The following is a 25957-nucleotide window of genomic DNA, read 5'->3' as shown; positions in this document are numbered from 1 at the left end:
ATCCATTCATGAAATCCCTTCATCCCATCCCTCCCTCCATCCTTCAATCCATCCATCCATCCATCCATCCATCCATCCATCCATCCATCCATCCATCCATCAACTTCACCCCATCCATCACTACATTCGTCCATGAATTAATTTTACAATTAATGACAGTTTGTGGGAACTCTGTTGAAGTAACAAATCTTTTTTTAAAATACATAATTGACATTTTTGAAAAACTGTTTACTTGCCATGGAAACAGAATGTTGTGTATGGATGCCTGCCAGTTTGATGGTAAGAGGAGGGACATTGTGCCCAAGAACACTGGAGGAGATCAAAGAGCTCCTGAAGACAAGGGAGACTGGGAACATCACACTTGGGGTTTCTGCTAAAACAATTGGTGATCTCTGCTGGAGAATTTAGCAGTCTATTAACACCATCTAAAGTTGTGCCAAGTCTTTGTGGTCGAGCCTGTGACCACGGGGATTCATGTTTAACACCTTGTTTGTCTGTTTCAATTGTTACATCTTCTGGCCCACAGTGAGCTTGCTGATGGATGGCCTTTGAAAGAGTTTGCCCAGCTCGGTGTCACTGCCTCAGTTTGTGAGCTAGTGAGTGCTTTATATGCCCATCATGGTCCCAGGAAGCCAGTAATGCACAGGGCCCCAGGTGCAGTGTAACTATTACATATCCAGGCAGACTCGTGCTAAGCAGACACCTTGTTCCCAATCAGGACATGTTGAGACCAAAAGTTGAGACTCGGTCATGACTTTAGAAAAGTCTTCAGACTTCAGCTACATACTATTTGTATGGACAAGTCTTCAATAGATCTATATACTCTTCACGTTTTATCATATTATTCATTGCTAGGTGGCAGGGTTAGACTTACTAAAACCATGCGTCTATAGAAAATAATTAAATTTCCATTACATTCATTACAACATAATGTCATCCCATTGGTCCAGATGTAGCAATGGGAGTTTGTTCATTTCTCGATATACATAAAAATTAAGTCGTCGGGGAACGTCATATCTGATAACATCATTTTATATGGGCAAGTTGTCTTATTGTGTGTTATTGTTTATGGACCAAAAATGATTCAAAATAAAGTTTAAAGTTTTAGTGTTATTGTTAGCAGGTAGTTCTAAACCAAATAACTTCCAGCTGGGTCAAAGTTTGAGGTGCACCTGACTTTTGATAGAGAAGTGAACAAAACCAGTTTCATCTAGGCAAAAAATGTATGCAATTTTATTTCATCTAGTACTACTGTGTCAAGTAGCCTTGTGCTTGAAACATGTATGGGGTACCTGTACAAAAAAAGTACTTGAATTTTGTGTGGAACTAGGTAGTCATAGATGCTACCCGTTATCTCAGAAATGAGCAGCTTGACCCCCAATTTTTTCTGATTCACTTTAAGGGTGAGGGTGGTAGTATTTATATCCGTGGCATTTATATCGATTGATATGCTGCAGGTAGGAGTTTTAGCCACATATCTTACTATTGTCACCTATGGGATTTGATTTGGTAGTATACATCCAGCAAGTTGATTCAAATTTAATTATAAGTATTGTCTGTTATTTCTTTTATGTTCATATGGGTGTGAACAAACAAAAATCTTCCGCAAATTTATGTGAGAATGTCTTCGTCGATTCACACAGTTCGTGGATGATTTTTTTTGTTAATACCCCGATGAACATAAAAGAAATAACAGACTATCCTTAATTTTATGTTTTATCATGGTTTCCATTTACCTCGACATTAATGTTTTGTATTTAGCTCCATTTCTCACAAGCTATAAGTCTACATCAGTGACACTTGGTTTGTAGTTACATCTATCAATGTTCATGTCAATGCATGGTAAATTGTTGTTAATATCAAATTGAAATTTTAATTAATTAAAAAAATTATACATTTACAGGTAGTTGAAATGTTTTTTTCATTATTAATTTTTTCAAAACATACATTAAAATAAACATCTATTGATGTAACTATCAGCAACACTGAATAAGTTAATTCTACAGAATTCTTTTAATGTTATTGTGTTCCTGATTGTTGCCTTTTAAAGACATAAAGAATAATGGGGTTGGATGTAGGTCTGTGCAAGGTGGAGTGCATGGTAGAGTGCTTGGTAAAGTGAAAGGTGGAGTGCTTGCCTGCAACACAGTCATGTAAAAAAAACAAATATTAAAAAGCCACATAGCTATCTTGAGAAAACCAACTTTTATAGGTACAGTGGGAAGAGAATAGAAAGAAACCCTGTTCAATTAAATATCTAAAAAGTTATCTCGGAATACGGTTTTGTCATTCAGATTTACAAGCAGAGAATTAGACATATTATATACTGTGCCATGGAAAGATCACCATTTAAATGCCATTCAGAGACTGTTGGGAAAAAGTGCATGACTTGGTTATTGCATACGTCAAGACCTTTTAGTTGGTCAATTACTTGCTCACTAAATATTCTGGAATAAAATGGTTGGATTAAAGTTCTAAAAGGTGGAAGTCCTTAGTTAAATTAGATATATGTTAATATTTTTTTAGCTAGTATAGTACTAAATAAGCTCACTATTTGAAATATAAATTTCATACAAAATTACAAATTGTTAGAAAGTTGTTCACATCTTGGCCTGTACTTAACCAATCAATCAATAAATCAATCAATACTTTTAGTGTACAAAACATTCATTAGTCCCAATAGAAAATTCTGCACAATGAAAGAAGAAAACAATGATGAGGAGAGCCGACTTATGAAGCCAAGTTGTAAGGGAGTCGGTATCTTACATCACTCTGTGATGTGGGGGGATCACAGAAAGCGTTTGGCAGCGGCTGGCAGCAGCAATAATGCAGTTTGCCATGTCATTCAACAAGTGTACTCTGGCCTCTCTTCCATGTGATTGGTCGCTGCTAGAACAAACTAACACACCATTTTACTTAGCTTGTTGCTTCATGAGCTTTGTTGTTATCAGCCGGCTTCTGTGTTCCTTCCCTGCTGTCACTGGCACTGCATTCTCTCACTGATTCCAACGGAACTCCAGAATCATGCATGAAGCCTTCTTTCTATCTCTCAGGTAAAGAACTTTGAATCATGCATGAGGCCTTCTTTCTTTCTCTCGGGTAAAGAACTTTAAAAAGATCTTGCGCAAATCCTTCTTAATATTTTTCAGGTGAAAACTTTAAATCATGTGGAAGTCTTCTTTCCATCTTTTGAGTAAATAATTTGTTTTGTAAAAAAACAACTTTTAATTCTGCTTTTGCAAAAAATATAAAAAATTTAAATAATAAATTTGTTTCAATTTCTTTGAATATTGTTGACATTAATTCATTGTGAATTATTTCTGCTTCATAATTTAGTTATATTTTCATATAATATTTCCAGTATGCTGTACTATGGATTTAAATGTATGAACAATATTTAAAAAAATAAAACATAAAGAAACAGAAAACAACTTGTAATATTTGTTTATTCATTATGAACAATATATTTTCATATAATATTTCCAGTATGCTATACTATGGATTTAAATATATAAAAAATATTTTAAAAAATAAAACATAAAGAAACAGTAAACAACTTGTAATATTTGTTTATTCAGTATGAACAATATTCTCTTTTTTCATTCTTATCTTTTTATATATCATGTACAGTCAAATGTCGTTATCTCGATGTTGAAGGGACTGGACCAACATGCTCAAGATATCGGTAGCTCGAGATAAACAACAGTTCCCTGATGAAAATTATTCCAAACATAAATTTATCTTTGCAAACTTAACAACTCTACTAAGACTAAACAGTGTAGTCAGTTTTGTATTTTAAAATAATCCTTTTTTATGTGTGTGTCTGTATTAAACTTTCACATACAAAAATTCAAAATGAAAACTTGGTTATTGCAACCTTTGAGTTGGTCTGTTACTTGCTCACTGATCTCATGACCATATTTGGATTGAATTCTTGCACTGAAGGTGTTAAGTCTTCGTTTTATTATTGGGATATTTTGTTGACAATGTTCGAAGTGAAGGAAAGTCAGAATATTTTCTCTGTTAGTCTCATTTATTTTCTGATAAAGGTATGGTAAACATTATTACAACTTATAAACTTGTTAATATTTTAGGATTAGTTGATAAACGTATAGTAAAAGCTTTTACAAAAATAGTTAATGTTTTATGATCAGTTGATAAAGGTATGGTATAAACCATTACAAAAACTCAGCAACATGGTAATATTTTAAGATTAATTGGTCTGCAGATTGTTTTTATGAATGCCATGTTTTGATAGGATTTCACTTATGAATGTTGGAGCCTCAGGTATAAGAAGATGTTTTTTATGGATAAAGTATGTTGATTTTACATTTATAGATGGTGGATGTTACATTCAAATATATTTAGTAATCAGTTGAAATTATTACATTACACTTTATTTTTGGATAGTGTCTGTATGAAAATTACTCCCCACTAATTAATTACCCACACCCCAGTTTGATCATCTGTAGTACAGGCTTAATATCACCGAGAGGATTATAATTTGAACATTTTCAATATTTTACTGGCATTTAAATATAAACGTAACTTATTCTTAATCTATGTTGGAAATTAAGTCAAACTCTAAAATTTAAATCATTATGAAATAATTGTGTACATATAAAACAGATTTGCATTTCATTTCATAATTTTGTATCACTCAAAGATTTAAAAAAATAAAATAAAGTATTCTTCATTTCAGAATTTGAATTAAAATTTAGATTTACTTTAGTTTTCTTTTATTGAAGGTTTTTGTATTTCATATTTTATTGGCATTTTAATTTTTTTTATTATTACTTGGTGTATATAGTATTCATATCACAATTTATTAATAAAAGCTAAAATAATATTAAAAGTATATACGCATTATTAAAATATAGTATTTTGTTAATTTAGAAACATAGTTTTGAATGCAATGGTAGCTTTTGTTTTAAATGTTGAAGAATTAATGTTCAGCCATTTTTGGAACCATTTGACATGATTCTTAATTGTTTCCAGGTCTTAATTTACTTGTATATTATAAAATGATTGTTAAACTGAATTTCTTTGAAGTCTGTTTTAAATGTGCGAATGGGCTGTTGACATGGTAACTGTATGCTGTGTTTTTGTGTGCAGGCCTACACACTAAATAACACTGAATATTGCTCTACTAGGATAATTGTAATCTTAGTCAACAACCGTTTATGTACTACAGTTACATTTTTGTTGTAATTGATAACAAAATTAAGATTTGCTTGCTTTGAAAAATAACAAAAGTATTTGTGAACATTGATAAGAATGTTATGTTTATATTGCTGTTTCCATGTTCTGTTGTGTTAACCAATAACCAAATTTCTTCAACTTTCTTCCACTTTTTAAAAAATTCAAAAACAATTATTATTATTATTATTTTACCCTCCTACCAGCTGGAAATGTTTTGTTTTAATTATTAAATCAAAGGTAAAAAGGTTATTGGTATCCATATCAGAAATATACATATCAGTAGTTGATTATTTTTATCAGTAAAATTTGATTTGCATCTATGAAAGTCAGTCATAAGCAAGACATATTGATATAATTTAAAGTTTAAAAAACAACAAAAACATTAAGGACAGTAACTTAGAGCAGTTCCTTTTTTAAAATAATAACTTTAAAACATGATATATTAATATGGAGACATAGTTATCAAATTAAATATTAATATATCTTAGGGGAGTGGCAGTCCTCCTAAGGATGAGCACCTGATAGTGGATCATGGAAGCAATCACAACTTTGCCTAACATCCTTTCAACTCTGCCTTGTACAGAGATACAATTTTGATATGGGAATACAATTTTGTCATTCAGATTCATAACTTTATTTCTAAAATGTTACTGTCATGATCATCAAATAGCTAAATTGGGAAATTTAGAATAATTTCATATAAAATTAGGAATTTTGTTTAATTTCTGAATTTAATAAATTCAGATAGTAAGTACAGTTGTTAGTTGAATAGCAGAAAGAAAATGCAATACAGAATATTGAAATTTTCATAAAACCAATTTATCTAGATCTACATTTTCATACACACACACATAGTAAATGAATGTTAAAATAAATCTTGTAGCAAAATGCTAAACATTAATAATTTGTTTTAATAAATGTCAGTTTGAGAAGGAAAGCAATAAATTGATCCCTAATTTGTTATTTCTAATTTTATACAAATATTATTTTCCAAAAAGCATTTGAAATTGTGTGAATTGTGAACAATAATTACAGAGTTTGACTAATCATCTTGGTAGGCTGATATTTGGCTCCATGTATTCCCCAAACACTCAGATATTATTTATATAATTACAGAGTTTGACTAACCATCTTGGTAGGCTGATATTTGGCTCCATGTATTCCCCAAACACTCAATATTATTTATATAATTACAGAGTTTGACTAACCATCTTGGTAGGCTGATATTTGGCTCCATGTATTCCCCAAACACTCAATATTATTTATATAATTACAGAGTTTGACTAACCATCTTGGTAGGCTGATATTTGGCTCCATGTATTCCCCAAACACTCAATATTATTTATATAATTACAGAGTTTGACTAATCATCTTGGTAGGCTGATATTTGGCTCCATGTATTCCCCAAACACTCAGATATTATTTATATAATTACAGAGTTTGACTAACCATCTTGGTAGGCTGATATTTGGCTCCATGTATTCCCCAAACACTCAATATTATTTATATAATTACAGAGTTTGACTAACCATCTTGGTAGGCTGATATTTGGCTCCATGTATTCCCCAAACACTCAGATATTGCTAAAGGTTATTTTGCTCTTAGTTTCGTGTGAAATATTTTCAATTTCAGTGTCCAGGTTTCCTTTAGGCAGGGACATTGGCATCAAGTCAATTTGCAGAGATAAAAACCTGATTTGTTTTTGTTGTAAAACAAATAAAGTTGAAAATAATAGTGACAAATGTTGCTGGTGATTTTATTTTGAATTAGGAACTAATTCAAAATATCTCTCACAAACTTCCCAGATATTTCTCACAGAAAAATTTAAATGTATATTGGGCATTTTTTAATATGAATTTAAAAATGTTTGATATAGATATTATCCAACATTGGCACCTAGTTTTAATATAAACAGATTAGCAATATTTTGTCTAAAAAATACTTTTCAATTTCAGTCAGATAGAAAGTATACATTGTGGAACTTTTAGAGCTTTAATGGTTAAACTATTTCTGTCAGTAACCCTGTGATGGTATATGGCAAACACTACTGGCTGACAATTGAAATAATTGATTTCAGCTATCGGAGCTGGCTCATACAAAGAACTTTGAATAGAATTAAAAATATATTTAAAATAACTCAAAGAAGAGAACAAAATTAAAAAATTTGTTGATTATATGTATTTACCTCTGTACAAGTCCATTTGATATTTCTAAAAAGTTGTGACCTGACCACACAGTCCCTGTGGACCACTTGGCAAGGCCAGAACGTTGATATAGCAGTGTATTTAACTTGCTCCTCATCCATTACTTGTGCCTACCATTATTTATATTCTGTGATTAGATACCTCACTTCTGTGTACAACTTGTTGACACTGGCTCTAGATTCTGCAATTCAAAACCATCTGATAAAGCATCTCTCTTCCATTACTAGCCTCACTGGTAGGGGTTTTTAACAAATGTTTCATACTGATTACATCATAATTGGTTGACAGAAAAAACTTTCTTGTGAATTGTGATTGGCTAAAAGAGGAACAGTTTAAAGAAAACTGGCAGTGATAGATTAGATTGTCTTTGACCAATTGCTTGGACCATAACAAAGGAATGAATGAATGTTTAACAACACCCCAGCACAAAAATACACATCAGCTATTGGGTGTTAGAAAATGTAACAATGGGTTGCATTTCTGTGGAGGTTAGTGGCAAGATGTAGTCCAGTGGTAAGAGCAATCGCCTGATGTGTGGTCGGTCTAGGATCAATCCCCGTCAGTGGATCCAGTGGGTTATTTCCTGTTCCAGCCAGTTCTCCATAATTGGTATATAAAAGACTGGTATGTGCTATCCTGTCTGGGATGATGCATATAAAAGATCTCTTGCTACTAATGGAAAAATATAGTGGATTTTTACTCTTAATACTATGTCAGAATTACCGAATGTTTGACATCCAGTAGCTGATGATTGATAAATCAATGTGCTCCAGTTGTGTTGTTAAACAAAACAAATTTAACTGTAACTCTGTGGAGACTGGGACATGGTGCGAGGTGTACTGGGTTACAGGATCAAGTGCCCTCAGTGGTTTTCCCATTCTAACCAGTAACCCACAGCTGGATATCAAAGTCTGTAGAGTGTACTGTACTGTCTCTGGGACAGTGCATATAAGTGATCCCTTGCTGCTTAAATGGTATAAGTGGGCTTTCACTATTTCTCTCTATTGATCAATGATGAAATTTAAATATTTATTTACATGCCTTTTACCTTTCTTTCGTGCTATATTCAGAAAAGAGATTATATCTTCCAACATGTGTAGTCTTTAAAACTAAGCCATCATGATTATAATCATTTATATTTATAAAAATTAACAGTTATGATGAGTTGTTTTAATAAGTTGCTCAGATTCCTGGGGAAAAATGTTGTATGCAGGGGAGACAATGTTAAAAGAGAGGGAAACAATTTGTGAAGAATAGAAACAATCCACATTCCAGCTGTACAGGGTAGAACTAACGACTGAACCTTCTGACAGTTTTATGGTTTTCTCCATTAGTGCTTCTACCATTTGCAGTGCCTTGAGGCAAATATTGTCAAAATTAATCAAGGAAACTGCTTAACTCTTGCTTCAACCTGGCTGAATGATGTGGCGTCTTTGTGAGAATCAGTGTTGTAAGTGTGGGCTTAGATAACCATGTACAAATACATGTGTTTCCATTTATGTTTATAAATTTTATGACATTCTGACAGATACCGAAAGAAAAAAGTTCTCAAGGATGTGGGGGAATGGATACTTGATTTAATGAAATAGCAGATAAAGACGTAAGTGGAGGGCTAACTCTACAAGTGAAAGTCATTCATTCGACTATGTTAGTCGTTGACAGCAGATTTAGTTAATAAACAATCTACAGTCAATGTTACTTTTAATTCATTCAACTATGTTAGTCTTTGACAGCAGCTTTAGTTAATAAACAATCTACAGTCAGTGTTATACACTTTCTTCATTCGACTATGTTAGTCACTGACAGTGGCTTTAGTTAATAAACAATCTACAATCAGTGTTACACAAGTTAATGTAACAAAGTGGCTCAGTAAACTGGCTCAACTATAACCTGCATGTGATATATCACCAACCCCCTATCTCCAGTTTAACAACTCTGTGGATCGGGAAATATGTTACAGTGTCACTAAATGAACATTTCTTTCCTTGTTGAATATTGCTGCTATCACTGAGCCAGCACACACAAATGGTTTATTGTAATTATTTTAAAGTAAATTAATTATGCTCGAGGAATGCGCCTACGTGTTGGGAAGGTGAACAAATGTTTGTCGCGGTAAAATGACGGATCACTCTGCATGTGTACTTCACTGTTGAGGGAGATCGCTGCCCCGGGCACAAACTCTTCAAACTACAAGCCATTTGTAATTCATTAAAACACTCACCTATTGATCTTTGTGATTTATAGCATGACAAACCAACAAACGTAGCTGCTTGCTTAACTTTCAGATATACACTGGCAGTCTGGTACAGTGACCCACCTTGCAGCTTCTGTGACCTGACAAACCAATGTTACATGTAACCGTAGTGTATCTTATCTACAGGTGGCCTGTTCTGGCATCTTTTTAACACTTCCTGGATCTTGTTGACCAACTGCCTCTGTTTCTACCCTGGATGGAGTGGATGGTAGGCTTCTGTAATAGGGAATGGTCAATAAAAAACAATGTCCCTGCCAACAATTGAAAACTATCTGCTTTACAGTGGGTGGGATGTAACATTTGTAGAGTATGTGTCTGATCGAGGCCCCTATCCCAACAGGTATTTCAAAGGCTGGGGTATGTATCGTCTACTCTGTATGTTTGATAAGAGTAGCATGTGTAGCAGTAGCAGGTTCTCCCACCCTTTGTATTGGGGGGGGGGGGGAGCAAGACATAGACCCTATGGTAACACACTCATCTCTCCTGATACTTGTTTGTGCTGAGATCCCCACTGGTGGGTCTATTGGGCTATTCCTCATATACACCACGTGGTAACACACTCACCGGATACGTGATCGTGCTGTGATCCCCACTGGTGGTCTATTGGGCTATTCCTCATATACACCACGTGGTAACACACTCACCGGATACGTGATCGTGCTGTGATCCCCACTGGTGGTCTGTTGGGCTATTCCTCATATAGACCACATGGTAACACACACCGGATACGTGATCGTGCTGTGATCCCCACTGGTGGGTCTATTGGGCTACTCCTCATATAGACCACGTGGTAACACACTCTCCTGATACGTGATCATGCTGTGATCCCCACTGGTGGTCTATTGGGCTATTCCTCATATAGACCATGTGGTAACACACTCACCTGATACTTGTTCGTGCTGAGATCCCCACTGGTGATCTATTGGGCTATTCCTCATATAGACCACGTGGTAACACACTCACCTGATACTTGTTCGTGCTGAGATCCCCACTGGTGGTCTATTGGGCTATTCCTCATATAGACCACGTGGTAACACACTCTCCTGATACGTGTTCGTGCTGAGATCCCCACTGGTGGTCTATTGGGCTATTCCTCATATAGACCACGTGGTAACACACTCCCCTGATACTTGTTCGTGCTGAGATCCCCACTGGTGGTCTATTGGGCTATTCCTCATATAGACCACGTGGTAACACACTCACCTGATACGTGATCGTGCTGTGATCCCCACTGGTGGTCTATTGGGCTATTCCTCATATAGACCACGTGGTAACACACTCACCTGATACGTGATCGTGCTGAGATCCCCACTGGTGGTCTATTGGGCTATTCCTCATATAGACCACGTGGTAACACACTCTCCTGATACGTGATCGTGCTGTGATCCCCACTGGTGGTCTATTGGGCTATTCCTTCAGCCAGTGCTCCACAACTGGTGTAACAAAGATGATGGTATGTACTATCCTGTCTGTGGAATGGTATATATAAATGATCCCATGCTGCTAATAAAAACTAGTAGAATATGGACTGGCAGCAGTGGGTTTCTTCTCTCATTATATGTGTGGTCCTTTGTATATCTGATGCCATATAATTATAAATTAAAATGTGTTAAGTGCATCATTAAAAAAAACCCCATTTCTTCTTTCTTTCTGTGTCCGCACCTGCCCATTGTAATTTCAAGGAAATGATTGTATTAGTAAAAGATACAACATTTTTAGAATTATTGAGTTATTTCATTTGAGGTAAATAACTTGCGTAAATAATGCTGACTACATGTTCAGTTGTTGAACTCTTGCTAGTCTTGCTATATATGGCCACTCTCCCAACAAAATGTAACTATAGTTGGTTTGTAGTGTTACCTGAACTAACTACACTTTTAAACAATTAATAATCTTAACAATTATTGTAATTATTATTTTAACTAAACATTTAAATAATTCATAATGCTAAAATTTATTGTGTCTATTTCAAATAAACATTTTAAAAATTCATAATGCTAAGAATTATTGTAAATTATTTTAACTACACATTTAATAAATTCATAATGCTACAAAATATTTTAATAATTATTTCAACTACACATTTAAATAATAAATAATTATTGGAATTACTGTAATTATTTCTTCAACTACATATATGCATAATTATTTTCAGAATTATTGTAATTATTATTTCAACTATAGATTTAAATAATAAATGATCTCAGAATTATTATAAAAAAAATTTTCAACTACATATTTAAGTAATTTGAAAAAGAGAATTATTTAAATTGTTTTTTAACTACATATTTAATCTCAGAATAATTATAATTATTATTTCAACTACACATTTATATAATAAAATCTCTCAGAATTGTGATTAAGTTTTCATTGTTTTCATAATACGAGACGAACCGGTTGAGAAATATAACCACCAGTCCAAGTTGTGATCTCTGTGACTTGCATACAATTAATTTATTTTCTATTGAATCCACTATATTTGGTTTAACTGGTTTTACTGGATGATCATATGAAAAGAAGGTTTTGTTATAATATGATGTTGATGTACTGTGATTCTGGTGGACTGGTGAATGTTGGTTGGTACTGGTCCAGCAGACTAATGGAATATTTCCAATGTCTGCACCCCTCACTGTTACATGCATAATTTACACATTATAGTTTTAAACCTATAACTCCATACTGTGTGTGTATAACGTTTTCTTTGATAACTAAACTAATGTACATTGGAATATTATTTATGGTATAAATGAATTTAGACTTCATATTTCAAAATCTTTATGAACATTTTCAGCTTATTTAACAAAATATTAATTGTATTAGCAACCTATTTAAAAAAGCTTAATAATTGTTTTTTAAATGTGATACTAGTAGGTTTTTTTTACATTAAACTAATCATATATTGCAATGTGATAATTAATTTTTCCAGTATTAATTACATACTTAAAGTGATTATTATTTTTTAAATATATTTAACAGAACATTAATTACATAAATATATTTTAGAATACTAATTTAAAAAAAAATTGTAATAGTTGTGAGATCCACCTACCCCATTTGATTAACTTTATTTCAATGTGATTATTTATTTCAAAATCAAGTTAATATTATTTTATTAATTTACAGAATAAGGTTTTTTTTTTAATTGATGGTTGTATAACCACATACTATGATGTAATTAATCATTTCAAAAATAAATATAATTTTGCTTATTATTAACTACTTTAAAAAAATAAATATTATCAATTAAAAACAATTATTACCACTTGAAAGCAATGGCTACAAATTTAATTATTCTTTTTTATTGTTATCTGCATAACTACACCTGTTAATGAGCTGATTAATCACACACACCTGATCTGTTCTCTTGATGACTATCGACACGCCAGACAGGTAGACAATCCATCAGAAGTTGGACCAGGTAGTATAGCCGCGCAGTACGGTACTCACCGATCCTTTACTGTCAACAGACGACAAAACCTCATTATGAATTATCACTCACAAATTGCTTCACAGATATCTGGCTTCGATACCTGTACACTCATTATTATTATACAACCTATGTCTCGTGGTAATTAATCAATTTATAGGAAGTGTGAGCCTCAAAGGAACTTGATTTTAACTTTGTTGCCGATCACTTGGTAAGAATCTGTATGTGGGATCTACAGGGATTGTTTTCTTGAGAATGTTTTGGTATGGTATAGCACATATTGGATTGATCTTCATCTAGTTTGGCTTTAATTTAAAAAGAAATAAATACTGTTGTGATTGAAAGACATATAATATGTTTTAGCATACATTGTATATAGTTTTATTAAATTATCAATATGTTTGTGAGGTGTATGTTTTTCTACTACAGTTATAACTGATTAAATAAAATAACACCTTTTAGGTGGTAGGGAAGTAAATCAATACACAGTTCACCATATTAAATATATATATATATATATATATATATATATATAAGTAGCAAATATTTTATGTTTTATGTGTATTACATATGTAGTGATAATAATGAGTCAAATTTTTGTGCTTCAAAAGTATCTTTCTAGTTGTTGTCATCCAATATAATAGTCTGGAAAAATCTCAGTTAACAAACTTGTGAAAATAAAATTAGGTGTAATCCTTGTGAAATAACAAAACATTTTCTTGTTAAACAACTAAAAGACTTTTTTTTAAATGAGATATTTTGACAATGTACTATAAAAATCCCACTTGGTCTGTTCACTTAACTGCTACTTTTATAATCGTATATTGTTTTATTCACTAGACACATCAGTATGTTGGTTTCATTGTTTCTTACCACATTTCTAATTGATTGTTTACATTTCAGGCAATATCTGATCCATTATTATGTTATTAACACTTATTATGTAACATGTATTTAGTTTAAGCAAGGATTTTTTTCTTCTACATATTATTTTCTTATTGTTTAAAATGAAATTTCCACATCTAAAAATTTGTCATGTAAATAATAATGTTATAAAAATATTAAATAAATACCTGAAAATAGCTTACTGCTTACTACTGAACAATATGTTTACTTTCACTAAGATCTTTTTAATTGAAAGTTTGTGGGCTTTTTTTTTTTTTTTTTTTTTTTTATTATCTTTCATTACAATATTAATATATTAATTGTGACATGTGTAAAGATAGGGGAAAACAATTGTTCTAGAAATGAAACATAGTTACGTCTGTGAACAAAGACACCAACACCATGGCAGTTACACAATATATTCTTATTCATTGAGATAGTTTTATACTGAGGTCTAATGTAGAAGAGACATGTGTTCGTTATAGCAGGTGCCCTTTATAACATGTTCTTTACAGCAGGTGCCCTTTATAACGTGTTCTTATAGCAGGTTCCCTTTATAGCGTGTTCTTATAGCAGGTGCCCTTTATAGTGTGTTCTTATAGCAGGTGCCCTTTATAGCGTGTTCTTATAGCAGGTGCCCTTTATAGCGTGTTCTTATAGCAGGTGCCCTTTATAACATGTTCTTATAGCAGGTGATCTTTATAGCGTGTTCTTATAGCAGGTGCCCTTTATAACATGTTCTTATAGCAGGTGCCCTTTATAACATGTTCTTATAGCAGGTGCCCTTTATAACATGTTCTTTACAGCAGGTGCCCTTTATAACATGTTCTTATAGCAGGTGTCCTTTATAACATGTTCTTATAGCAGGTGCCCTTTATAGCGTGTTCTTATAGCAGGTGATCTTTATAGCGTGTTCTTATAGCAGGTGATCTTTATAGCGTGTTCTTATAGCAGGTGATCTTTATAGCGTGTTCTTATAGCAGGTGCCCTTTATAACATGTTCTTATAGCAGGTGCCCTTTATAACGTGTTCTTATAGCAGGTGATCTTTATAACGTGTTCTTATAGCAGGTGCCCTTTATAATGTGTTCTTATAGCAGGTGATCTTTATAGCGTGTTCTTATAGCAGGTGCCCTTTATAACATGTTCTTATAGCAGGTGCCCTTTATAACGTGTTCTTATAGCAGGTGATCTTTATAACGTGTTCTTATATCAGGTGCCCTTTATAATGTGTTCTTATAGCAGGTGATCTTTATAACGTGTTCTTATAGCAGGTGATCTTTATAACGTGTTCTTATAGCAGGTGCCCTTTATAACATGTTCTTATAGCAGGTGCCCTTTATAACATGTTCTTTACAGCAGGTGATCTTTATAGCGTGTTCTTATAGCAGGTGCCCTTTATAATGTGTTCTTATAGCAGGTGCCCTTTATAACATGTTCTTATAGCAGGTGCCCTTTATAACATGTTCTTATAGCAGGTGATCTTTATAACATGTTCTTATAGCAGGTGCCCTTTATAACATGTTCTTATAGCAGGTGATCTTTATAACGTGTTCTTATAGCAGGTGATCTTTATAACATGTTCTTATAGCAGGTGCCCTTTATAGCGTGTTCTTATAGCAGGTGCCCTTTATAACATGTTCTTATAGCAGGTGCCCTTTATAGCATGTTCTTATAGCAGGTGATCTTTATAGCGTGTTCTTATAGCAGGTGCCCTTTATAACATGTTCTTATAGCAGGTGCCCTTTATAACATGTTCTTATAGCAGGTGCCCTTTATAACATGTTCTTATAGCAGGTGCCCTTTATAACGTGTTCTTATAGCAGGTGCCCTTTATAACGTGTTCTTATAGCAGGTGATCTTTATAACATGTTCTTATAGCATGTTTGCATGACTATCATATCATTCATACATGGACTTCATTTACAAGGTCATAGTTGGTTATGCAAAATTAATTGTATATGTTTTACATAATTAAACTGTAAATGGGTTACTCTGATTTTCAATTTTCAGAGGTTTAGTTTCACTGTACTCTAAATGAAAAAACAAATTGTGCTTGAAACTTTGACAGTGCAACTGTGTATAAATATGCAAGTTATAAAATCTGGCATTTTGGATTATTTATACCCAAATTAAGTGATCCAGTTATAGCAGGCATGGCTGTATTGTTTTTAAACAAATGTGTTTAAGTGTAGAAAGGAGAACAGATTGGCCATGGAAGCAGCACATATATTAACTCTGACGGGTGACAACAATTGATACGTTTTGTAGTGGAGAAAGATCACTACTTATTAGAATGAAGCTGAAGTGGCAATCGTAATGTCTGTTGTTAAAGATAAAGAAGGGAAAGAATTGGAAGGCAATCTGGCTTCTTTATCAGAAGCCAACTCTCTGACAAGTGCCAGCCTGTTTATTCTGTGGAACAATTTCCAAACTTATCAATGACATCCCCATGAAATGTGTTGACAAACAACATTAAAACATGAATCAATGCAAAACTACTTCACAAGGTTTTTTATCCAAGAAATAAAAGAAGTAGTAACAGAATCCGTATTTGAGCTATCTGTGTTGTACTAACACAGATGTCCGGATCAGCTAAACATTTCACTTGATGAACACGAGAAATACAATGACGAGGTTGTCAAAAGATTTCTTTTTGTAGTTGCAACTTAGTGACTGTGCTGCAAGATTGCACGTAGAAAGATTGGTGGGAATAAAGAAAGGTTTAAGAATTTAATCAGCTGACTGGAGTTGTGTAAATCATAGCAAGGCAGGGCCTTGGCTGGCTTTTTCACAGTTCGGCTTTATCAAAGGAAGAGATTCCCAAAAGACAAGGAACACATGGATGCAGGCCATTCTCCATGTCAGAGGCTGGCACTTCTGGTGAAGGCAGCCCTAGACCTGCTCTTCGTCATGATTGGCCGATAAGAAAATACAAACCTACATTAACGGTCTGTCAGATTAATTCCAGCTTACACAATGTATATTGTGAGATTGAAAATATTTTCATTGGACAAACACTTCTTCTGCCTTCCCTTGTGTTGTCAAATTAATTACAGCTTTTAAAAAAATATATTCATTTTTCTTTTACATTTGAAATTCTTATTATTTAGTCGATGTCCTGTCAAAATTGTTACTTTTTTCGGAAACATACTGTACATTCTAAGATCTTAAATCTACTGATTTAACTAAAATCTCGACATTTCACGATATAAATTATGAATTTTAATATCTGCTTATTTGGCTAACACCTCTGCATTATTATATTCTCTCTGATTAGTTGCTTTTTTCACAGTAGACACTGTAGGATTTGGATAAGCTTATGTGTTGGGATATAAAACTATATATGGACCATTCTAGAATGGATCATATTGTGTTTCCCACCCATAAAGTTAAAAAAACATATTAAAACTAAGATACAAATCACTTATTATTATTATTTATTTATTAGAAAATAAGCAGCTCAGATGCACCTAAAATTACAAAACAAAATGGGTTTAATTTACCAGAAAAATTAGAGATTGTCATCTTTCAAAACTGATCTATAATAAACAATCATTTAGAAAAGACAGGCTGAAATTATGTTTGTGGCTTAATTTGTAAGATTATCCTTCTCTGTTATTCATTTTGTAAGCACACGATAAGAACAAATAACAAACGCTAACTTATTTACAAGAACCAAGACATATTACAGGATTCCATCCATGTGGGAAAATGTCAGCCACAATTATTTAAGTGATATTAATAAAAGGTGTTTTATTTTTAAAAATTCATACTGTAAAAGTCAATATGGTAACATTTTGCCATTGCAGTGTTATCAAAGTGAAAAAGCTGAGGGTGTTTTTAATGACACCACTAGAACATTGATTAGTAATCATCAGCTATTAGATGTCAAAATATTTGATAATTTTAACATTTAGTTTTAAAGAGGAAACCCACTATGTTTTGTCCATTAGTAGGATCTTTTATATGCATCATTCTACAGACAGGATAACACATACCACAGACTTTGGTATACCAGTTTTGGTGCACTGGCTAGAATGAGAAATAGCCCATGTTAGCCAAGTGTCTAAATAACATATGTTAGAAACTAAATAGCTTTAAAATTTCCTGAGGTGTTAAAACAAATGTTCCTTTACCGTCCTATTGCTGTAGCCATTTTATTTGATTAACATTTAATGGTATCCAATGCATGATCTTAGTGCTAACTGGAAACGGTTTTTTTGCATTCCTTAAAGAGACAACTCAAATATGATTTTGTATTTGAGTTTTAATACTTTTCTCAATTGTAGGCATGTAATTCAACGTGACAATTTCTAAAAGAATGACTAAATGTCATTTTCTGTCTTTATTATTTTTCAAAATGTCACGACATGCATTTTTCACTTTTTCATTTTTAACTGCCGAGAGAACAAGTGTGTAATAACATTGATATAATTGTTCATCACTGGCAGGAGGCCACAGTCCATGAGTTTTGATATATCAGAGGTGAACTGACAATTGGAACTCCAGGGAAAAATTGTTTCAACCAGTTATTAATGTAGTTTTGTTTAATATTGTTACTGTTTATGTTTAATATTGCTACTGTTTATGTTTAATATTGTTACTGTTTATGTTGTCTGGGTAGACATTGAACTAAGTCAAGAATGGTTATTTAGTTAACAAGAAATGGTACAAACATTTTGGTTGAAGAATATTTCATTCATGGTTTTGTTTCTGAATTTGTTGGTATTTGTTTCTTTGTACCATTGGTGTTCATGTATCACTATCAGTATGAAGGGATTTAATAGTAAAAATAATGTGAAATGTAAATTTGATAAATGCGAGATACTGTATAGGTCACCAGGACGACATACTGTGGTAACCTGGACAGACGATCTCACACTATGTTGGACTGCTTTTCTATCAAAACATTGCATTTGTTCTCAAAAAACATTTTAATAATAAATATACATTTTGTTTTTGCAGGAGTATGTCTTCAAAGCGTAAAAATACCCCAACGAAACTAGCCAAGGACGACGTCGTGACTCAACGACTGAACCAACACTCTGATTGCGAAGGTATGAACTTTGAAAGTGAGGGTGAGCCCAAACACTTCACCCACTACAGCAGCAACAACGGTGTCAGCAGTGACGACAGTCACACCGCCTCAGACAGCAGCGGCTCTGACTCGCCGCTGTCCACCAAGAAGCATCTTGGTGTACCACCGCCGCCACAAACACACGACACTGATTCTGACTCGGATCACGAGCTTCGCGTTAACAACAACAACAATAACTGCATATCACCAACAAAGTCTCCCTTGGGACTGCATCGAAAGTCAATGGAGAGTGTTCTTCGACGGCTAAACAGCAAGTCGACAGACTGTCAAGATTCCGACACAAAGGATGACGGCAGCATGACGGGAAAAGAATCCAAGGTGTACGAGAGTGTCCAGCAACTGCTGAGCAGCGAAAGTCCCATCCAGGACAAGGAGCAGAGACTGGCCGAGATGATCGCTCAGTTACAGAACATCAAAGAGAGTCTGGGCAAAGACAAACAGGTAGGTTTTCCAAGTCTTTAAATACCCAGTCAGATGTTGAATTGATTGGTGTGGGTGGGTAGATAGATGGAAGATCTCTCAGTTACAGAACATCAAAGAGAGTCTGGGCAAAGACAAACAATTAGGTTTTACCAAGTCTTTAAATACCCAGTCAGATGTTGAATTGGTTAGTGTGGGTGGGTGGATAGATAAAAGATCGCTCAGTTACAGAACATCAAAGAGAGTCTGGGCAAAGACAAACAATTAGGTTTTACTGAGTTTTCATTTTTACTTCTTTTTTTTCAAGCACACTGTTATGAATGTACACCTCAGCTGTGTGGGCTGTCTGTCCAGGACAGTGGTTAATGGTTAGTTTGTGGTCAGTGAGAGACAAGTCGGTGTGGTGGCCGTACATATCCCAATTATTAAAGCTCATCCCTATATCTACTAGCCTCAAGTCTAATGGCTTTATCACTACACCATCAAGATGGTTATCAAAGAGAGTCTTTATCAAGTTCAACTGTAAACTGCATGGATGGATATGTTTGTGGGTTGATGGATAGATAACTGGGTTTGGATTAGATGGGTATAGTTGGTGTTTTGAAGGTGCATGGATTGGTGTTATGGTGGAAACTTCCACAGAATAGCCACCTCGTTTGGCTTTCTGTAAATTACTTCCATCAGTTTATTGGATTATATTTGTTCTATGTATAAAAGCAGTTTGACTTTCGACTTTCAACTCCTGGTACCATTGTCTTCTGTCATATCACATTCATCTTAGGATAGGTGCAAAAACCAGTCTAGCAAGCAATTGTGACCATTCGCCGTCTTGAACAACAGCACATACCATGGTTTTTCATGTATAATAAAAAATATTATACTATAATAATAATAAAAGGAACATTAATTATTATACACTGGAATATTGACAACTAATATTGTAAACTACCACATTGATTATTACCAACTGTAAAATATTGTACACAAATTCCAGTTAATCTTTTTGGAATAACACCTCGGCACATACCAAGCACATTTTTGTATTACATATAATTGGTTTAGAGAGACAAAACCTGCTTCTGCTTTTGTATTAGCTATTTGTACAAATTAGCCATAAGTCTACTGATGTACAAAGAAACTATACCAACAAAAATTGATTTAATTTCCTTTATAATTTAAATAACGGAAATAACAGTGGTTAAATATGTTTCTGCTTTTAATAAAGTTTTATGGAATGAAATTTTGTTCCCAACATGCCAAAACTTCACTCTCATGAATATATATATATGTTTTAAACATACACCATATTTTGGTCTTTCTTCAGTAGTCTCTCAGAGTATTGGTATAGTTTCTTTTGGACGTCAGTATATTTCATGTGCGTAGTTTAGTAGAAAAGGTGTGAGATTTCAAAGAGAAGCATTTGTGTCAGTGTTCATAGATTAGTCAGTTTCCTTAGCAACTGATGTCACTAGGATACACACACGCACACACGCACACACACACATACATACATAGGAAAGGAAAGGCATATTTGTGTAGCAATACATTACCACATTTAAAACTACTATTTAGAATAAATATTTAACAACACAAAAATACACATCATCCATGGTGTTTTAAAATATAGTTATTTTCACAACCGGGAGGGGGTGGGGAGAGAGACAGACAGAAGGAGGGGGGTGGGGAGAGTGACAGACAGAGGGAGAGGGGTGGGGAGAGAGACAGACAGAGGGAGGGAGGTGGGGAGAGACAGACAGGGAGGAGGGTGGGGAGAGAGACAGACAGAGGGAGGGGGTGGGGAGAGAGACAGACAGAGGGAGAGGGAGGAGAAACTGCTGTCACCTCATTGGTTACTCCTTCCAAACAGCAAGTGATTTTTTTATGCCCATCTGTGGGTCGCATTATGGTATGGCGTTGTCTGTCCGTCCGTATATCCGTCTGTTAACTTTTTCTTGTCCTGACCATATCTTGCATACAGATGCATACATGACCATCAAACCTCACATTTAGGCACAACTTTGGATGATGGTGTGTAGCATACTATTACTAGGTCACTGTAACCTACTTTTCACGGTCTACTGCACATAACAGTAAATCCTTGTCCGTACCATATCTTGCATACAGATGCACATAGGACCATCAAACCTCACATGTAGGAACAACTTGGGATAGTGGTGTGTTGCTTACTATCACTAGGTCATTGTGACCTGCTTTTTCGGTCTACTGCACATAACTGTAAATCCTTGTCCAGACCATATCTTGCATACAGGACCATCAAACTCACAAGTAGGAACAACTTGGGATTGTGGTATGTCGCATACTATTACAAGGTAACTGACTTACTTTTCAAGGTCTACTGCACATAACAGTAAATCCTCGTCCAGACCATATCTTGCATACAGATGCATACAGGACCATCAAACCTCACATGTAAGAACAGCTTGGGATGGCAGTGTGTCATGTACTATTACTAAGTCACTGTGACCTACTTTTCACGGTCTACTGCACATAACAGTAAATCCTTGTGTGGGTCATATCTTGCATACAGATACATACAGGACCATCAAACCACATGTAGGAACAACTTGGGATGGTGGTTGGTCCAAAACAAACTGTTCATCCATCCCATTACAAAAATTTCACGTAATTAGAATTGAATCATACCCGTAACATATCCATTAATATAGATATGGTTTTCTATGAAACTCCTGATGGGCATGTCATGTACCTCACCAGTACTCTTGTTTGTACTTTTCTTTAGGCAAGGCAGTACATACCATGGACTTTAATGTATTGGTCATGTGGTACTAGCTGAGATCAGGGTAAACCTATAATTTTTCAAGGATGTGTTGCTTGGTTATTAAAAACATTTCTTGAAACTTAATAATTAAAGAATGAATTAATGTTGAATGAAACCTCAGGTGTTAAAAATACATCAGCTGTTGTGTGAATTAAAGGTAAGAACATGAGTGACTTAATAATTATTACCTTTGTGGGGATGATGCAGACCTTCCAGTTGTGGACCCTGGATTAGGAGGAGTCTGAATTATTACCTGTGTAAGGATGATGCAGACCTTCCAGTTGTGGACCCTGGATTAGAAGGAGTCTGAGACCCCCAAAACAGGAGATTTGACCCCAAAAAAGAAAGACCCCAGGAGATTAATATCACTTAAAACACTGTCAAGTATGCACATTCATAATAAAGTCACATCTGTTCAACATGTAAACAGTTTATTTAGAGCATTTACAGTGATGATGTTTTCCTTTCGAAGTAGTGATGCAAGATTTTAAATAATAAATTATTATTATATGTGTATAAGCAAAACATTAAATTTAATATTATTTCTTGACAGTCATTAAATGACATGTTAACTATAGTGGAGATTAATTTTTTTATTGAATGTTTCATTTCCAGACAGAAACACTATTTTAGTTTTAATGTAATTATTTAATGTCAAAAATATTAAATTAATTTAATAATTGAGATATATTTGACCTAATTTTACATTTTATGTATAGTATACATGGTATTCATAATACTTTTGATGGCCTGTCTTACTGACCATACGGGTCCCTTTGTGGCACTACCAGTACTAGGGGCAGAAGAGGCTATCTTGTAGATTATGAGGTGATGAATTCTAAATTTGTAACAGGCATTCACGGGACATTCTTGTGTCTATCAGCAAATGAAGCTGAAAATGATAGACTCTTGTCTGTTATCTCAAGAAAGGTAAAACAGGAGCTAGGGTGGCCATGTGCTTGCCATAGTACTCCATAAAGGTTGGAGGTCATCATTCGAGGGTCAGAGGTCACAGATAATGGTTTTGATTGTGTTGCCAGCACTTGTGGTTTAGGTTTGATCTTCACTGATCTGAGTGGGAAAAACGGACTCTGGTTATTTATGATTTGTTTTAAGGGATATGAATATGTCACAGTATATCACACTGGGTCCAATGCTTTGTCATCTATCCAGAATATCACATCAAGTCTAATACAGTCCCACATATCCTTATTTAGTCATTAGAATAGTATGTTTGTTTGTGTCTTGTTTGTGCATATGTTTTGCATCCAGTTCCGTATGTGGAATGTCTATAGGCAATAAAGTTTTTATCTTTTATCTTTATCTTATCCAATATATCACATTTGGTTCATTGTAGTCCCAGCTAATCTACTATATGACATCTGGTCCAATATATTCTCATTTATTCAGCATATCACATTTGTTCCAATATATTCTCACCTATCAGCATATCACATTTGTTCCAATATATTCTCATCTACTCAGCATATCACATTTGTTCCAATATATTCTTGTTTATTTAGCATATCACATTTGTTCCAATATATTCTCATCTACTCAGCATATCACATTTGTTCCAATATATTCTCATCTATTCAGCATATCACATTTGTTCCAATATATTCTCATTTATTCAGCATATCACATTTGTTCCAATATATTCTCATCTACGCAGCATATCACATCTAGTCCAATATATTCTCATCTACTCAGCATATCACATCTGGTCCAATATATTCCCATCTACTAAGCATATCACGTTTGTTCCAATATATTCTCATCTACTCAGCAGATCACATCTGGTCCAATATATTCTCATCTACTCAGCATATCACATCTGGTCCAATATATTCTCATCTATTCAGCAGATCACATCTGGTCCAATATATTCTCATCTACTCAGCATATCACATTTGTTCCAATATATTCTCATCTACTCAGCAGATCACATCTGGTCCAATATATTCTCATCTATTCAGCATATCACATCTGGTCCAATATATTTTCATCTATTCAGCATATCACATCTGGTCCAATATATTCTCATCTATTCAGCATATCACATCTGGTCCAATATATTCTCATCTATTCAGCATATCCAGGTCATTTACCTCCACCTCCACCCTTGTCCAGTGTATTATTGTTAGACCTGCATATTCCCATCCATTCACCTTTCTCCCATTAAATACATTAGCTTTACTCCCTAAATACAGGTAGGGTATACACAAATATATATATTAGCTTTACTCCCTAAATACAGGTAGGGTATACACAAATATATACTTTAGCTTTACTCCCTAAATACAGGTAGGGTATACACAAATATATACATTAGCTTTACTCCCTAAATACAGGTAGGGTATACACAAATATATACATTAGCTTTACTCCCTAAATACAGGTAGGGTATACACAAATATATATATATATATACTCCAAACAAACAAGGTTTCCTGATTTCCACCATCAACCACATGATGTTTTAACCACAGTTTGTTTTAATTTTGCAGTAAATCATTCAGCTTCATTCTTTTATCTTTACTTGTCCCCAATTAACTGATGGTTTCATTCATCCTGGGCTATTATTTAATTAACATTCGCTGTTTTCTGTGGCCAGTGCAGATTTTTGCTTGTCTGTATTTTATTGTTGTTGTTGGTCTTAACGGCCTGTGTTCTCCACACTGTTTGCTCTCATTGTGGAGCTATCTTAGGAATGATCAGAAGGAAGTTAATTGGCACTTTTTGGCACTTATGTCGGCAAGAGTAATGTGACATGGCAAAATAAATTTGAAGGATACTGCCTCAAGCTGTTAAATGTTGGCGATTGTACCTGTATCTGCACTGAAACATGGTATAAAGTACCACATATACCTACAAATTGCTGAATCTCAGTCCTCTAATACCATGCAATGATAAGCAACGTTAGACTCTGATAGTATATTCCACATCAGGAAATGTTGTGTTCAATATTGTAATGTTTCAGAGATTGCTACACAATTTTAAAACATCAAACAGTAGGCTAGTCCTACTTGCTATTAAATTTTTAATTGACTAGAAATATTGCTAGTGTTAGGTGTTCTGGCATATGGTGGTAGAGACATTTGCTTGAAAGTGAGAAAACAAATCTACTGCTACCACATAAGCTACTCTTAAATGGCACCAAGGAGTCTTTTATATAAACTTTCCAATTAAATGGACAGGACAGTGCGTACCCCATAGGAAATCAACCATACCAAGAGCTGCATTTTCTCGTCTTGTAAGACTGCTTTATAAGCTGTTTGATCCAAACTGGATAATAATTTTGTATGTAAGAAGAACTTTAATGTAGGATATAAAATGAAGTTTGAGCTACAAGAAGTATTAGAATAACAATAATCATTGTGTTTACAGCCTGTCATTATAAACAAGAACATATATTTAATATGTACATTTGTTTGACACACCGTAGCCAGTTTTTGTGTGTGCTGGGGTGTCGTTAAACCATTCATTCATTCATTCATTCATTCATTCATTCATTCATTCATTCATTCATTCATTCATTTAATATGTAATTTTAGTCATGAAACTGCTCTGTTAGTTTTAACAATCTTACAGTGGCAGTAAATAATAAATGGCTGCCATCGTGAATGTTCATATTCATGAAGACATTTTTTATTTGAACTGTA

The 25957-nt window shown here is 34.1% G+C and overlaps 1 protein-coding gene across 1 annotated transcript in view; it reads left to right on the top strand.

Annotated features, from left to right (window-relative positions):
* Nucleotides 1-248: 248 nt before the first annotated feature.
* LOC121381811 (transcription factor SOX-13-like) overlaps nt 249-25957 on the top strand; it is a 76283-nt gene continuing 50574 nt past the window's right edge. The window contains exons 1-4 of the mRNA XM_041511167.1: nt 249-366; nt 2952-3053; nt 18264-18267; nt 18940-19513. Coding sequence (XP_041367101.1) covers nt 249-366; nt 2952-3053; nt 18264-18267; nt 18940-19513 — 798 coding nt within the window. The remainder of the gene's footprint in view (nt 367-2951; nt 3054-18263; nt 18268-18939; nt 19514-25957) is intronic.

The sequence above is a fragment of the Gigantopelta aegis genome, chromosome 9 (genome assembly GCF_016097555.1).
Source record: "Gigantopelta aegis isolate Gae_Host chromosome 9, Gae_host_genome, whole genome shotgun sequence".
Taxonomy (NCBI): domain Eukaryota; kingdom Metazoa; phylum Mollusca; class Gastropoda; order Neomphalida; family Peltospiridae; genus Gigantopelta; species Gigantopelta aegis.
Note: the sequence above shows the minus strand (reverse complement) of the source record. Positions and strands in the feature narration are given on the sequence as shown.